The following is a 15,881-nucleotide window of genomic DNA, read 5'->3' as shown; positions in this document are numbered from 1 at the left end:
ACACACTGGATGATCCAGCCAATATGTCGTTCCGATTTGGCCGGAAATCAACAAATCAGGTCGGCATCTTCCTAGTGTGTACCCAGCTTAATACTTATGTAATTGAGTCCTGTTTCGCTGGTATTTGCAGAGCTGTCTATAGAGCAGCAGAACGCTTATATGATATTGTCATTTACAGTAGTTGACTTTTTGTTTCTTTAAACTTGCTTCCTGTAATACAAAAATCTCTCATCTCTCACCCACAGCAATTCCCACGGTCATCACTCTGCAAATTACAAGAGAACAAGGTTTCGTGGGCGACATTGCCATTTACGTACAAGCCAAGCCAAACGTCTCCCTGTCACTTGTGAACAGGGCCACGGAAAATGAAGACTACATGGTGAAATATAAAGTTATTATTATAGGAGACAGCAGCACCTTTTCTGAAGTTAAAATTACAATCTTACCTGTGAGTAACTATAGATTAAATATATATTTTGGTAAGACGTTAATGGCCAGGTTTCTTGGTCACCAGACACAGTTTACAATGTTGTTCTAAGTATCCGACAAAGGGCACGATTCTATTCAGCGCAATGTAAATAGCGCCAGGAGTGAGCTCCCGGAGCTATTCAATACACCGCGCTGCCGAGTCCGACTAATGATTTCTTCTCTCATCCCGCCGGGGATGAGAGAAGAAATCCGACAAGAGTCCCAGCGCGAGGCTGTTTTCTGCCCTTTTTATCGCCTGGAAAACAGCCTCGCGCCGGGAAGTTAGGTCGGGGAATGCCCGTTATAGCGCCTAAAAACCCTGTTTAAGGTGCGAAAACGAGCCTTCCCCGACCTAACATCGCGATGAATTGAATAGCTCCGGGAGCTATCTCCCTGCGCTATTTACATTGCGTAGAATTGAATCGTGCCCCAAGAATACAAATATTTCTATAAATTGGACCTAAAGGGGTCAAACCAATTAGGTACGAGTTGGGTCCTGTGAAATGTTTTCACGGCCCACTCGCACTGCGAATTCGATATGCAGTTCGCTTCCAAACACGTATTGATTTTCCAGAGCACATTCACATTGTTTGTGCGCACTCCCTGAGCAGATGAAAGGTAGGGAAAATGATTTGGTACAGGTATGTGGAGCTGTTGTATAGGGGTTATTAAACTTGCAGATGAAAGGTAAAAGCAAGGCCGTAACTAGGGGTGTGCGACCGGTGCCGCCGCACAGAGTGCAAGGGCAGCCCCATTGCCACCCTATGTCCCTTGTTCCTGGCTAGCTTGGTACCTGAGACAGCACCGTTCAGCCAGTATCGCTTGTGCAGTACTATCGGGAGCATCCTGTGAGCGCTCCAGACGGTCACACTGCAGTCCTGTGCAGCCGTCGGGGCATCCTCAGTATGTCCGCTCAGCACTGCACTTACGCCATAACGTCATGCGTGCAATATCGTGACTGACGTTGCAAACTCAGGGGACAGGGGCAGCACAGGGCTCATTTGTACCCTGTTACGGCCCTGGGTAAAAGTGTTTATTCCAACTTTTTACAAATTTCTATAAAAACAGTGAAAAATTACTATACAGACATTTTTCTGTACCCCAAAATGTTGGAAAGATTTCCAGGAAAACACTTGCTTGCTATCATTTTTCCACCATTAATAAAAATCACGCATTTGACACTATTTAAAACCCTCCAGTATTTTCCTTATGGCCACGAACAGCCGCCTATATGGTCCTGCTATCTCAGCTATCACTTTTTTGGGTCCAGGATGGTTTCCTCACTTCTACATCCACTTCTCCCAGGTCGCATTTGGTAAAAAACTTGCGCAACCTTACTGTGACAACCACACATTGACATGTCTAATTTGACCTCACATATCTAAGGTGTGCGCATTTGCGCGATGTATGCGAGTTTGATGAAACAAACTCACTTTCACAAACTCGCTCCTAATTGAGTTGATCCTGAGTTATCCATAAAATACATTATTTCATCATAATAATATTTCATTATTTTCAAGTTTTTTCTCCCCCCAAAAATAAGCGTTTTTTAAATATGTTGCATGTTTTTGTGTTTATTAAAATGTCTTCTTCTTATTATTATTTGTATGACTATTTACCACACTAGGGCCCTGATTCAGAGCCGCTCGCAAGCGGCCCGATGTTTGGGCACTGCGTATGCGCCACGTCCAGCGTGCGCGAGCACTGCCGACCGACTGAAGATCAGTCGCTATGGGGCTTGCAACAAGACGGGGCGGCTGTCGATGGTGAGTGGCAGCTCGCCCCATTTTGTGGGTGGGTAGGGGGGGTGGCTGGACAAACGCAGGCGTCCCCTTAGGAACACCTGGCGTTTGTAGGGAGGTCTTACTGACATCACTACTGATGTCAGTAGTGGACTTCCTGCTCTATTAGAGCAGGAAGTCCACTTGGCCTTGCGGCAGCCTAGACACTACCGACCGTAGGGTCTCGTCACAAGGTCGATGGTCGCGATTATCACGATGGTCTCCTGGCCACTTGCACAAGCTGTGGGTGGTCTCCCACAGCTTTGCGAGCGGCCAGAGAACAAAAAAAAATAACAAAAAAACGCCCACAATCCCAGCGTGCGGGCAGAGGCAGCGAGCAGTTCTGAATCAGGGCCTAGGTTCACTCTTTACAATTATTATTTTAGGATGATATTCCAGAGTTAAATGAAGGCTTTCTCTTAAACATCACTGATGTCCACTTTGTGAATTCTTCTACTTCAACTGGATCACCTGTTATCAGGAGGCCGGGGGCGGAAATATGTGAAGTAACAATCCTGGAGAATGACGATCCAAGAGGCATCTTCCAGTTCAATGTCACCAAGGTAGAAATGTCCTGCTCAGACAATAGCGTCCTCACCCCGTCCCAAACAAAAACCATGGAAGTTCTGACTGTTAAAATTATTATATACTTATTCTTTGTGACTAATTAAAGTGTCTGATTTTGTCAGGCAAATTGTGGCTTTTGTGGAAAATGAAGTTGTGATGGATAATGGGCAGACTTTTGGGGCACTCGCCATTATGTTCTCACAAAATAACATTTCTCACCTGTGCACAGAATATTGAAGTGAGGTGAAATGAGAGGCATTGCTTTTTTTATTTTTAAGAACTCCAATAATCTGTGATTTTAAAATGCCGAAGGGTTAGTAAGTATACCCCTCACCATTTTGCCGGCCACTCTGGAACCCTTCTGGACATCCAGGATACGTGCTACTAGTTAAAACTCTATGGCGTTGGAACACAATGTGTTTTTTTTTTAATAAATGTCAAATGACAATGTGATGAGGTAGCCAACCACACACACAAAAAATACATAGCGCTATAATCTGATGAGTAACAAAAATGTTTGCGTCCATGATTATAAGGAATATCAACATTTCTTTTTTAAACCATATATAACAACATTTATTTAAAAAAATTGCATATATACATATAAAAAGTATGGTGGTCGCTCACATCAGCTTAATGATATAGCACAGGTGCTTGTAAAGGGTGGGGTTTACACTGAACCACAGAAAAAAGGGAATATTCCCTCCAGCACACTGCAGCAATATCAGCAAAAATACTTGAATCCTACATGATAATAGAAATTCAAAGGTATTAGTTGCATACGTTTGCAAATATATGATTAAGCGCTGGGCCAACGTCAAGGCTCCTCTATACCAGTGTCCCTAACATTAAGGGGTTCATGTCCGAGGCGTAGGGCACCTCAAAAGAATCCAGCCAAGGACCATCCCCAGGGCATCACACGCAAAAGGGAAAAAAGGTGATAGTGAAGTGTAAAGTATAGATGTGTAAAGATAATCAATAAGTGTTAATATAATGAGAAAGAATTAAAATTACATAAATAATAAACAAACAAATAGAAAGGTGATGAAAAAGTATCTATGTGAATTAACGGGTGATGCCCTGAAAGGACCAGCCAGAACAACCATGGGGGCCATACCCCCAAACGCTCACCCCAAAATAAATATTGCTACCTAATAGTAGCACCCACTCTGGGTCATATAATTGCAAATTAATGTACTGTATAATAACAGCACATGTATAAGCCGAGAACTGAGTCACCTAGGAGGTACCCTAGAAACCTCCAAACGGCACTATGCGGACCAGCACATCCTCCCAATGCTGGCTCCCTTCATGCCTCTCAGAACTGCAAATAAAAAGTGTGGTGTCTCTCACATCAGCTTAATGATATATACATAAAACACATAAAATATGTGCTATAATAGCAATACTACAAACTATCAAGGCAGTGGAGCTTGTTATGCAGGAATCCAACAAAATTCATATTCAGAAAATATGGATCCATCAAATCCTATGTAAAAAAAAAGCTGATAGTACAATAATGTAATTAAACCAAAATAGAAGATAATATCTGTAAAATCCTGGGTAGATGAAGGAACTGCTATTACAGTCACTGGCAATCTCAATTAATTCCGGACAATACGAGCCAGAGGATTATATACTTTCTGACCAACAATTGAATAATAGTGTCCTGATGTTGAAGAATCTGTAAACTGACATATATATTATATATACGTCCGTTTTGTGAAACGCGTCACCCAGCAATTGTGCTTCTAGTTGCAGGTTTAAAGAAAATTAACAAATAGGAAAAAAATGAATTCAATAAAATTGTAAAGAAAAAATATTTAATTAATGTAGATTTCAATGGGAAAAAAAGTGTATTATGTTATTATATAAATCTTAGCTTATACATGCAGCTTTATAAAACCATTTTGCGACCTATTTCCATTTCATTTGCCGAGTTTGCCTAGGAGATGTCAGTTCCAGCAGATGCTTAAATACAGTACAGAAACTGCTGAGGCACCGACGGTTGCCTGTGCCGGGTGTGCACCTAATTCAGTCACAATGCTAATGATAAAATGTAGGATTTATAATACCAGCATAATCTTATTTCTCCTGCAGGGTGTAGACGGAGCTGTGATTGCCTATGAAGTGTCTCCTCCACAAAATGTCCTGAGACTCCCTGTTGTCAGGCAAGCTGGGGTATTTGGCTCTGTGACTCTGTATTGGGAAGCCCTGCCAATCACTGCAAGTCATGATGACATTACACCATCTTCTGGGAACCTTACATTTTCTGATGGACAGGTCAGTATATCACTGAATTATGTCTGGCCCAATGTGATACAGCTGTGCTCTTGGAAAGCCGATGCTTGTCTGAAAATGGAACTAAGTTTACAAAGTACATGTATGAGCTATCTATCAATACATACAAAAGTTATAAATGGGTGTTTTATACCAAGTAAATTCAATATAGCAATCTCTTAATTAGTTGTCATACAGATACCATTCTGGCTATTCCCAAAGAGTGAGATGCTGTTGTGTATGTTAAATATAAATTGTATAATAGTGGGAGCACTCTCTGTTTGGTCGCCATTTTTATTGATTAGTAAACAGGTAAATGAGGTAAAATGTCTGCATTATTGATAACAGGACAGTTTAGTTATTGATTTAAGACAGTGATGAACTCTCACAAACATATTGCAGCACACAGTAAGCAACCTCTGAATCATTTTGTGATTAACCAGAACTAGTGTCATTAAAGTCACTTTATGTACTGCACACATCCATCAGTAAAATACAGTACATGTCCAGAAGAGGGCAGTAAAAGCTACGTAAACATTCTTACATGTTACTAGATGCTGCATTAATTGGCAGCACTTATTACAAAGATTACACAAATGTGCTGGCTCATGGCACTTGCAGTTATTATTCTCTAGTACACACAGAACATAATACAGTGATTGTACCGATGGCCAAGGCATTTATTGACGTATGCTACAAATACCTTCCTCCTACTTCCCTAATGCTTCATTTACTTATCACAGTACAGTATGTCTTGCATTGTTAAAAATCTTTATTTATTTACTGACTGTTATTTATATAGCGCACACATATTACAGAGAATATTTAACTATTGACATCAGGCCCTACCCCACTGTATCTTAAAATCTATATTCCCTATCATAAGGACACACATGTACACTAACACTAAGGTTATGTTTGTATTTTTTTTTGCCAGTTAATCCACCAGTATGTTTTTGGATTGTGGTAGGAAACTGGAGCAATCACACACACACAGGGAGAAAAAGGGCCTTGATGGGAATAGATCCTCAGAGCTGTGACGCAGCTACAGTAGCTAATAACTGCGCCACAGTTCTGCCAAATGAAATGTTCTTGTTCATGTTATATGTAACTGTAGTTTTACAATCAAAGAATTCAAATGAGCTGACAGTTGTGGCCAATGCTCTTGGCTGAAACTGTCCAATATCGATGTCCAAGTATTCCTAACATCTACACTGACCTGTAGGTGGCGCTGCTGTCAGTGGGACACTGTTATCCCAGCTAAGGGGCTGATTCACAGCTGCATCTTTGAGCAACTACTGTATAGGCGATTCAGAGTCATACACATCTCCACTTACCCCTGATCGGTTTTATTGGCAGTAACTGGGTGTTGTCATGTAGGATAAGTCTGAGGGTGTTATGATGGACTATTCATAGACAATCATACAGTACGCAGAGATCCATCTGATTAAAACCAAAGTTAGTCTAGTACAAATGCGTGGAGATAGTACGCGCATCTTTGAATATAGATACTAATACTATTTCCGATCACACATTGTGGCTGCACATGCCACTGAATTGCACACCACTCTCCTCAGGGGAGTTTCAAGAGAGAAGGGGGCCCGTGTGCAGTCTTCGTCACGGACTCCCTCCTCTCAGTCCGGCGTCCGGCAGCGCACTGAGCGCATGCGCAAAACAACGGGAAAATGGCCGTGGTGCCCATTTTCCAGGTGTTTTTACAGTGCTGATACCAGCACCGACGCGGGACTCCGGAGAGGGAAGCACAATATGGGTGCAAGGTGTGCGGCGTGGGCCCCCCCTGGACTCAGGGGCCCGTGTGCACCGCACAGCCTTCGCCCATTATAAATACGCCCTTGACTCTCCTTAATGTCTTCCAGAAATCAAGTGCCTTATTATGCATAAATAAACCAGTGCATTTAAATAAGAGTAAAATTATGACTCATGGACTAATGATAGCTATTAAATCCATGTCCCCATATCCCTGTATATAATGCTTAACTTATGGTTTGTTTAGGATCAAACAGTGGCGTAACTAGGGTATTTGGAGCCCAGGGCAAATTGAAAAATGGAGCCCCCCCCTCCTGCCTTTGGCGCGTGCTTCAAAAAATGGGCGTGGTCACATGCCACAAAGGGCGTGGCCTCTGAAACATGGGGCGTGTTGAAATTACACACACCCCTTTCTTGTCACTCTGGGAACATTCCTTACCATTCCATATGCACCCTAATGCCCCAAGTAGTAGTGCCCCTCTTGCAATGCCCAATGTAGTAGTGCCCCTTATGCAATGTCCCCAGTAGCAGTGCCCCATGTAGTTCCATTTATACAGTGCCCCAGTAGTGCACCCTTATACAGTGCCCCCAGTAGTGCCCTTTATACAGTACTCCTAGTAGTGCACCCTTATACAGTGCCCCTTATACAGTCCCCCTATGCAGTGACCCCAGTAGTGGTCCCCCTTATGCAGGCCCCCAGTAATGCCCCAGTAGTGGTCCCCCTTATGCAGGCCCCCAGTAGTGCCCCAGGAGGGGTCCTCCTTATGCAGTCCCCCAGTAGTGCCCCTTATACAGTGTCCCCAGTAGTGATCTCCCTCTATGCTGTGTCCCTTATACAGTGCCCCAGTAGTGGTCCCCTTTATGAAGGCCCCCAGTAGTGATCCCCCCAGACAGACAGACAGACATACATATACACACGCGCGCACGCACACACACATAACACTGACTTGACTTACCTGAATCCCCACTCCTGCCGCACCCGCCGCTGTCTGCTCCTCCTTCCTCCGTCTGGGTCCCACTTGGTACTATGGGAGACGTCATGACATCTCTCCCATCACCCACTGCAGGAGCCGGAAGGCGGAGCTCATGAGTGAGCTCCTGCTTGGCTCAGACAGTGGGCGCAGCAGCCAGTGAGAGTCTGTCTGACTCTCATTGGCTGCTGAAACACACACATCGCCGCCGGGTAGTACGAGTGTACTACCCAGCACCAGCGGAGATGTGTAACAGTGTAGTACGGACTGCACTCACTGCGGTCTGCACTACACTGGCTAGGGCAGGCCTGCACCATGGCTGGCGGCACCACACACACGCTCGCGCACGTGCCCCCGGTCCCACGGCGCCCAGGACATGAGCCACGGCAGCCCTGCCCTAGTTATGCCACTGGGATCAAACAAAGCCAGCTGTTATTAGCTGTTCTTAATCAATACATATAGTCATAGTTATGAATGTTACCATGGAGAGCATAAAAAAGAAAGAAAATTCCCTCCAGCACACTGCAAAGAAACCAGCAAAAATACTAAATGACAATAGAAATTCAGAGGTCTTTTTGGCATATATTTGCAAATAAATGGTTAAGTGCCGGGCCACATCATGGCTCCTTTATACTGGCATCCCTATACCATAATAACAGCACATACATACATATATTTAAGTTGAGAGCCAACTCACCTGATGGTACCCCAGAGACTTCCAAATAGCACTACAGGAACCAGCCATGCCTCTCAGAACAGCAATACAAATTGTGATTGCTCATGATCTAATAATTCTTCACAGGTGCTTGTAAAAATTGTATGTGTGTGCTGTTATCATGTGGCACTACAGTATGCAATTACATGAACCAGAGTGGGTGGTACCAGGGACACTGGTACAGAGAAGCCTTGACATGGCCCAGTGCTTAACCATGTATTTGCAAATATATGCAACAAAGATCTCAGAATTTATATTATCATGTAGTATTCAAGTCTTTTTGCTGTTTTTTATTTTTGCAGTGTAAGGGAGGGAATTTTTTTTATAGCCTAGAATAAACCCCTCCCTTTACAAGCATCTGTGAAAAACTATTAGGTTGATCATGAGCAACCACTATTTTGTATTACCATGGAGACCATCTCTGATATTAACAAATTAACTGACGATTCTAATTTTTTTCAAAAAATGATTAAGAAATTGTTTACTTTGTTCTCAATTTTAGTCAAAAACATGTTATTAAAAGCATTCTTTAGTAATGTTCCTTCCCAGTGTCCATATGTCCTCATTGGCCCCCATGCCCCCCAGAGGCAATGGATCCATCAGTGGTATTACCTATCCCACCAGTAGTATTACCCCTCCTCCCCCCCTCCCGTGTCCATAGGTCCCCACTGAAGAATAACTCTCTCCTCTCCAGTGACAATAAACTTCCCACCAATAGATCTGCCACCCCCCAGTGGCAATTATTCCCTTTGTGGCATTAGCCCCACCCCCAGTGGCTGTAGATCTCCCCTAGTTTAATTTCTCCTTCCACAGGGCTGTAATCAGGAAACATGGGGCCTAGTGCAAATGAGGCATGCATTTGCCCCTCTAGGACAGTGCATGCACCTGGTCCGACAGGTCCTCTGAGCAAGTGAGGCATGGTCAATGTGCCTTCCCTTATTATGTCTCCTCCAGCACTGATTATCCCGGGCTTGCAATCTGTTTCTTATTCACAGGATTGTCTGTTAATGAGATTAATTTCATGATCTGCATCATCAGCATCGGTGAACCCCCCACATCAGCCCAGACAGCTTACATCTGTGCCCCTGTACCTCTCCTGACAGCAGTACTGTCGTATAACAGAATGCTCCTCACATCATGGTAGTGCTCTCCACCACCCCATAACTGAATATAGCCCCCCTTCACCTCAGATCAGTACCTCTGCACCAATAATAAATACATAATAAAAATAATCGGTTCAGTAGACAAATAAAAAATAATGGCAGAAAAAACAACAGCTAGTCTTAAATAATAAGCCCAACTAACAAGGCAGCACAAAAAATAAAAACAGTCCACCAAAAAAAAGTTCATGGGTACAGAGAGACATCTATTTACATAACACAATACCCCTCCCATCAGTCCCCCCTGCTCATCCATGCACTTTTTGAATAGTGCTCAGATTCCCCTCTTTGCACTTAAATGTAACTTTACTATCCAGCGCATGCACTCCATAATGCCATCCACACAGTTTTCTAGGGCGCAAAATTGGCCATCAGAGACAGCTACATCACTGGACAAAAAGGAGGAAATCCATTCTGCGCATGTGCAGAACTATTTTTTTTTTTTTAAATCCACAGGATGGAGCAGGACAGCACGTTGGCATGGGATGTGACCGTGTCAGTGTAAGCCCATTTTCAAAAGTCACAGCATACAAAAGTTTGAATGTCACATACCTTTCATTGGTTTAACGTTTTCTCCTAAAATGCTGCTTAGTTTAGTCCTAACTTATCAAACTATCAAGAGTGATGCACACCTGCCAACTCTCCCTAATTGTCAGGGAGACTCCCTGAAATAGTAGCAATCTCCCTGTTGGAACTAGATAAGATTCTTTGAATACTAAGACATAAATCAAGCCACACAAAGAAATATCAGTTAAAAAGACATTTATTATTAAGTAAAAGAAAGAGGGTAAAGTATAATAAACACTTAACTTGTTTGTCAGATCATCTACTCAGAACATAAATGGTTTCATTCCCAGGAGCCCCTCTAACACCTTGGAGCTATTTCTCGTACATCGAGCATAGGCTGATTGTATACTGACAAATGACATCTTATATAGGCTGTTCTCTAAGAGAAAAACCCCTACATAAGCATTTAACAAGTATAAAAGTAATTTTTAGAAATATACATAAATATTAATATGCACTGTTGCCTCAATTATGAATATTGGAAATCTCACTAACTATTTATGGTGTGTATCTAGATAAAGTGAAGGTAATACAATGTTTACTCAGGATTAAGAATGTCTGGCCACAGAGAACTTTGGCCCTGATTCAGAGCCGGACGCTCTGACCAGAGCGCTCGCTCTGAATCAGGGCCCACCTCCATTAATATGGAGCGTCCTCCTGGACGCTCGTATAGCTGTGGGTCACCACCCACAGCATATACGAGCGTGCAAAACCGCAAGGCCAAGAGTGATTTTGGCTCTATCAGAGCCAAAATCACTCCCACTGACATCACTAGTGATGTCAGTGGGGCCGGCTTCAGACGGTAGGCGTTCCCTTGGGAACGCCTCCGTCTGGCAGGCACGCCCCTGGCACGCCCACCAAAGGGGGAGTGCTGCCAGTCACCATCGACAGCACACCCCGTTTGATGAGACACTCCGAGCGAAGGAAAGTCCTTCGCTCGTCGGGTCTCGCGAATGCGCACGACGGAGCTCCCTCCATCGTGCGCATGCGCAGTGGGGACCATCGACCCACTTGCGAGCGGACAGCTGCTCGCGAGTGGGTCTGAATGACCCCCTTTGTCCTTTTCTTAGGTTATTTCTGTCAAAAACACCTTATGCAATGTCTGACCACCTTCTAATGTCTGCCCATTATCTATTGCCTGATACATTTATAAAATCACTACACACAATATGGCTTACAGCAACCATTTTCTGCACTCCCATTATACTCCCTGACTCCCTGTAGAGTCTAACAATCTCCCTAATTGCACCTTACTCCCATTATGTAGCTGTTATATACTTAGGAAAAAAACAAGATATCAGAGTGAGATATATACATTCAAATGGTATAATCAACGATATGAACGATAACTATATTGTTCAACGATATATCGTTCATATCGTCCAGTGTGTTTGCACCAAATGACCAACAATGCATGCTCCTGCTGGTCGTTAATGATGTTTGCTGTCGTGCAAGCATGCAGGCCAATCTGACGATATCGTCAGAAAGTGCCTGTTCGGGGATCTGGCAGGATAACATCACTGAACGGTATCGTTAACGATATCGTTCAATGTGTACACCCAATATCTTTTAGCACATTGTCTAGTGTGAATGCCCCTTAAGGCAATTTTATGACACGCCTCTCTGATGTAGCAGCACACGTCCACTTTACCGCCGCGCTCATAGTTGTTGATTTCCTGTCCTTACTACAGTACATGTGCTAGTTTTTTGTGTGAAACACTTTATTACAGTGTACAGATGTGTCCACATACATCTTGCTTTCTTTGCCCGCCATGCCATGGCGACTGTTTATCTTCAAATGCGTCTTATTTGCAAAGTGATGCAAATAGGATGCACAAGCAGCTTCTGCTGATTAAATGATATGCAGCATGCCTATATTCTGTGTGCAGCTGTTGGTTTATCTGCATGCAAAATGCTACAACTGTGTCACAGCTGCTGACACTGTAACGTAGCATTTCTCATGCAGATACACCCGCAGTTGCACACGGATCATAAGCATGCCTCATATCATTTTAATCAGTAGAAGCTGCTTGAGCGTACTATTCACATCGCTGTGTGAATAAGACACATCTTAAGGTAAGATGTTGCTACAAAGTCATGTATAAAGTGACTTGAAGTTCACAGAGGATAGATGGATGTGGATACATCTGTATGGGACAGACAATGAAGATAGGAACCCCTCAATTGTCAGGCCAGTCCGATTATTGCATAGTGTGTACACTGCACCTGGGGCCAGCTGCCATTCAAGAACCAGTTGGATTGGCTCCCGACATCAACCCAGCACCCACCGCACAGGGGTGCCGGAGATAGCCCCAGGCTATCAGCCTGGGCCTGGTGTGCCCTCAGGGGGGGACCCCTTTATTGGGGGGGATCCCCAGCCTGGGCTGACTAGCGGTCAGGGTTGATGCTTCCGCCGGGGTCCTGTTGAAAGGGCTCCCCTGGCTGTGGCATTAGCCCCCCGCTAGAAAAGTCTGGCGCTGGCTCTGATAAATACAGGGGAACCCTATGCATTTTTTCCATGTATTTCCAATACCAGGACCGGCTCAGAGCCCAGTGCTGGTTGCGCTGCATACAGGGGACCCCTATGTCATTTGTCCCCCCTATTTTGCCAACCAGGACTGGTTCTGAATAGCCCAGTGCTGGTTGTGCTTAATACAGGGGTCCCTAAGTTGTTTGTCCCCTGTATTTAGCACAACCAGCACTGGGGCTCCAAAGCTCGATGCTGGTTGTGCTGTGGGGGCACGTATTTTTTTTTTAATATTACACAGTCATTTTTTAACAGATGCATTGATGGATCTCACTGATATGTCCATGCATCTTTATCTTTTTTTATTTGATTTTCTCAGGTGCATGCCCAGTACCAGTGAGTCCCTCTGTCGCCCGCTGAAGCTTCTGTGCACCACCCTGTTACTGCCACTACTCCACACCCCGCTTCTGCCACTGTGCCACACACCTGCAACCTGCCCCCGCAGCCATCTCTCCCTCTGCTCCCCCAAAACACCTCCTGTGTGCTGGCCTATTTGTTGTCCTTATGCCCTGCAGGTGGCCTGGTTTGCTCATCAAAACCCTGATGGTTAATAAATTATAAAAAAGCTATGAAATGCCATAGACAAAAAACCTTACGGTTTCACATGTCCCATTACAGCTTCTTAGACATGATCTGAAATTTCACAAGACCTACTGAATTTGTGCCACTCAAACTTAAAAAAGCAATGAAATTCCTATCATTAAGACTGACACCTTAATGGACGTGTTCCTTGCGCAATACAGGTATGGTATGCCATCACTCCCTGTCGTTAAGGATTGCTGTCACTCACAAAATGGTGGAGCTGCTAAATCACAGAATTGTGTGCTCATTGGAATACACACATGCAGTCTATGTCTGAGTTTGAGCAGAAGATAGAACTGCACAGATGGGATAAGAGTGGATTGGATGGGAGAAGAGACAGAGCGGTGTGGATGGGGACATATAGGCGTGGGGGGGGGGGAGATTAAGCAGCACTGATGGGAAGGAGCCAAAGTGATGCAGATGGGTGGAAAAATGTGGTGCGGATGCAGGGGAGACAGAGTGGCACGGTTTGGGAAAACAGAGCCACGTGGATGGGGGTACAGAGTGGCATGGATGCAGGAAGACAGAGCAGCGCAGATGGATAAAGACAGATTGGTACGGATGAGAGAATACAGACTAGCACAATGGGAGAATACACATCAGTACAGATGGGAAAAGACAGATTGGTGCGGATATGGGAGAAGACAGATTGCCAAGGTTTGGCAGGGGGGGCAAAGTGGTGCAGATGGAGGAAGAAAGAGTGGCACAGATGAGGGGAAGACAGAGTGGTGTGACTAGGGGGAAGGTGGTGCAGATGGAAGGAAACAGAGTGGCACAGATGCAGGAAGACAGGGCGGCACGGTTTGGGAAAGACAGATTGGTGCGGATGAGGGAATAAAGAACTAGCACAGTTAGGAGACCACACAGCTGTAGGGATTGGGGAAGGTATAGCAGCATGGAGGAGAAGATAGTGTACTTGCATAGACAGAGTATGATAGTTGTAGAAATTAGGGAGCTGAATGTGTATAATGAATGAGATGGATGTATGGGCCGCCGCGCTCATAGGTGTTGTTTTCACAATCTCCCTGAAATGCTTTTTCAAAAGTATGATGCAAGTGTTCTGCATGTGGCCCTACCTGGCCTACAAATCAATATCTGTTTGTTGTGTGTATATTTAAAGACAATTCCCATTTATTTTAATTATTTTCTTAGTTTTGTAGCCACAAAAAACTTTGCACTGTGTGGGGGGCTAAGTAAAGGTGTCTGTGTATAGAAATCTGTACTACATCCAAATGTGGCCTTTTTGGACCTTAGGGCCAGATTCAGACCCGCTCGCGAGCGCTGAGCGCTCGCAAGCGGGTCGATGGTGCCCTAGTGCGCATGCGCGAGACCCGAATAGCGACGGCCAAGCCGTTGCTATGGGTCTCGCACCAAAGGGGGCGTGCTGTCGATGGTGAGTGACAGCACGCCCCCTTTGGTGGGCGTGCCGGGGCGTTGCTGCCCAGACGGAGGCGTTCCCATGGGAACGCCTACCGTCTGGGGCCGGCCCCACTGACATCACTAGTGATGTCAGTGGGAGTGCTTTTGGCTCTGATAGAGCCAAAAGCACTCCTGGGCTTGCGGCAGTGAGACCTTACCGCAGGGTCTCGTCTCAAGCCCGATGGTCGCGATCGTCCTGACCATCGCGACCATCTTTTTGGCCACTCGCATAAGCTGTGGGTGGTCACCCGCAGCTATGCGAGCGGCCAGGAGGCCGCTCCAATATTAGGTAGGAGGGCCCTGATTCAGAGCGAGCGCTCTTGTCAGAGCGTCCGGCTCTGAATCAGGCCCTCAGTCCACCGTCGTTCTTATCTTTACAGACTGTCTCTCTTATAAATCTGCTTCTAAGTAGAGATAGTGTTTTTTTATTCCCGGTTGCAGACATATTGTGACTATTTATATTAGTAGAGTCTGTACTATGCTGTATTATGACTGTTTGAATTGATTCCTGAATATAGCAAGACCAGATTTATCAGTCAAAATGTGAACTCTATAGTCATTTATCACTCACAAATAACATTGTTTTTTGTTTGTTTTATTACAGTCATCAGGAGAAATAGAAATTTATATAGTGGATGATACCATTATTGAATTTTTAGAGACATTTAATGTTTCCCTGAAACAAGCAACAAATGGTGCCAAATTTGGTAGAGAAACTACAATCACGGTGAACATTGCACCAAATGATTCTCCTCTGGGACTGTTCGGGTTTGAGAAAAAAGTGGTAAGCATTTAGCAGTCACTAAGAACATTCTGCTACTAGAGTAAAATGAAGACTGCTGTGACAATAACTAATAAATAATTATAAATGGCGATTAGCTCCATTGCCCAGATATAGCTTTGTTTTCCTGTATGACTCTGTGGCACTTACTCAGCATGGAGTGAAATTAATTTTAAGATCTTCTCTTTGGCTTTGTCTCTGCCTTATCTCGTGCTGATTTCAGCTTCATGAAATGGTTAAATCATTATGATAAAACATTGTTATACAATCGCACTGCCCTAGAGTACTCACGTGTG

At 44.4% G+C, this 15,881-nt stretch overlaps 1 protein-coding gene across 1 annotated transcript in view; it reads left to right on the top strand.

Annotated features, from left to right (window-relative positions):
- ADGRV1 (adhesion G protein-coupled receptor V1) overlaps nucleotides 1-15,881 on the top strand; it is a 556,691-nt gene that overhangs the window by 223,905 nt on the left and 316,905 nt on the right. The window contains exons 56-59 of the mRNA XM_088444649.1: nucleotides 246-448; nucleotides 2,636-2,812; nucleotides 4,917-5,099; nucleotides 15,409-15,588. Coding sequence (XP_088300775.1) covers nucleotides 246-448; nucleotides 2,636-2,812; nucleotides 4,917-5,099; nucleotides 15,409-15,588 — 743 coding nt within the window. The remainder of the gene's footprint in view (nucleotides 1-245; nucleotides 449-2,635; nucleotides 2,813-4,916; nucleotides 5,100-15,408; nucleotides 15,589-15,881) is intronic.

This window comes from Taudactylus pleione, unplaced genomic scaffold, assembly GCF_031769625.1.
Source record: "Taudactylus pleione unplaced genomic scaffold, aTauple2 ptg000370l, whole genome shotgun sequence".
In the NCBI taxonomy this organism is placed as follows: domain Eukaryota; kingdom Metazoa; phylum Chordata; class Amphibia; order Anura; family Myobatrachidae; genus Taudactylus; species Taudactylus pleione.
The sequence above is the reverse complement of the archived record's forward strand: the minus strand, read 5'-3'. Positions and strand labels throughout refer to the sequence as shown.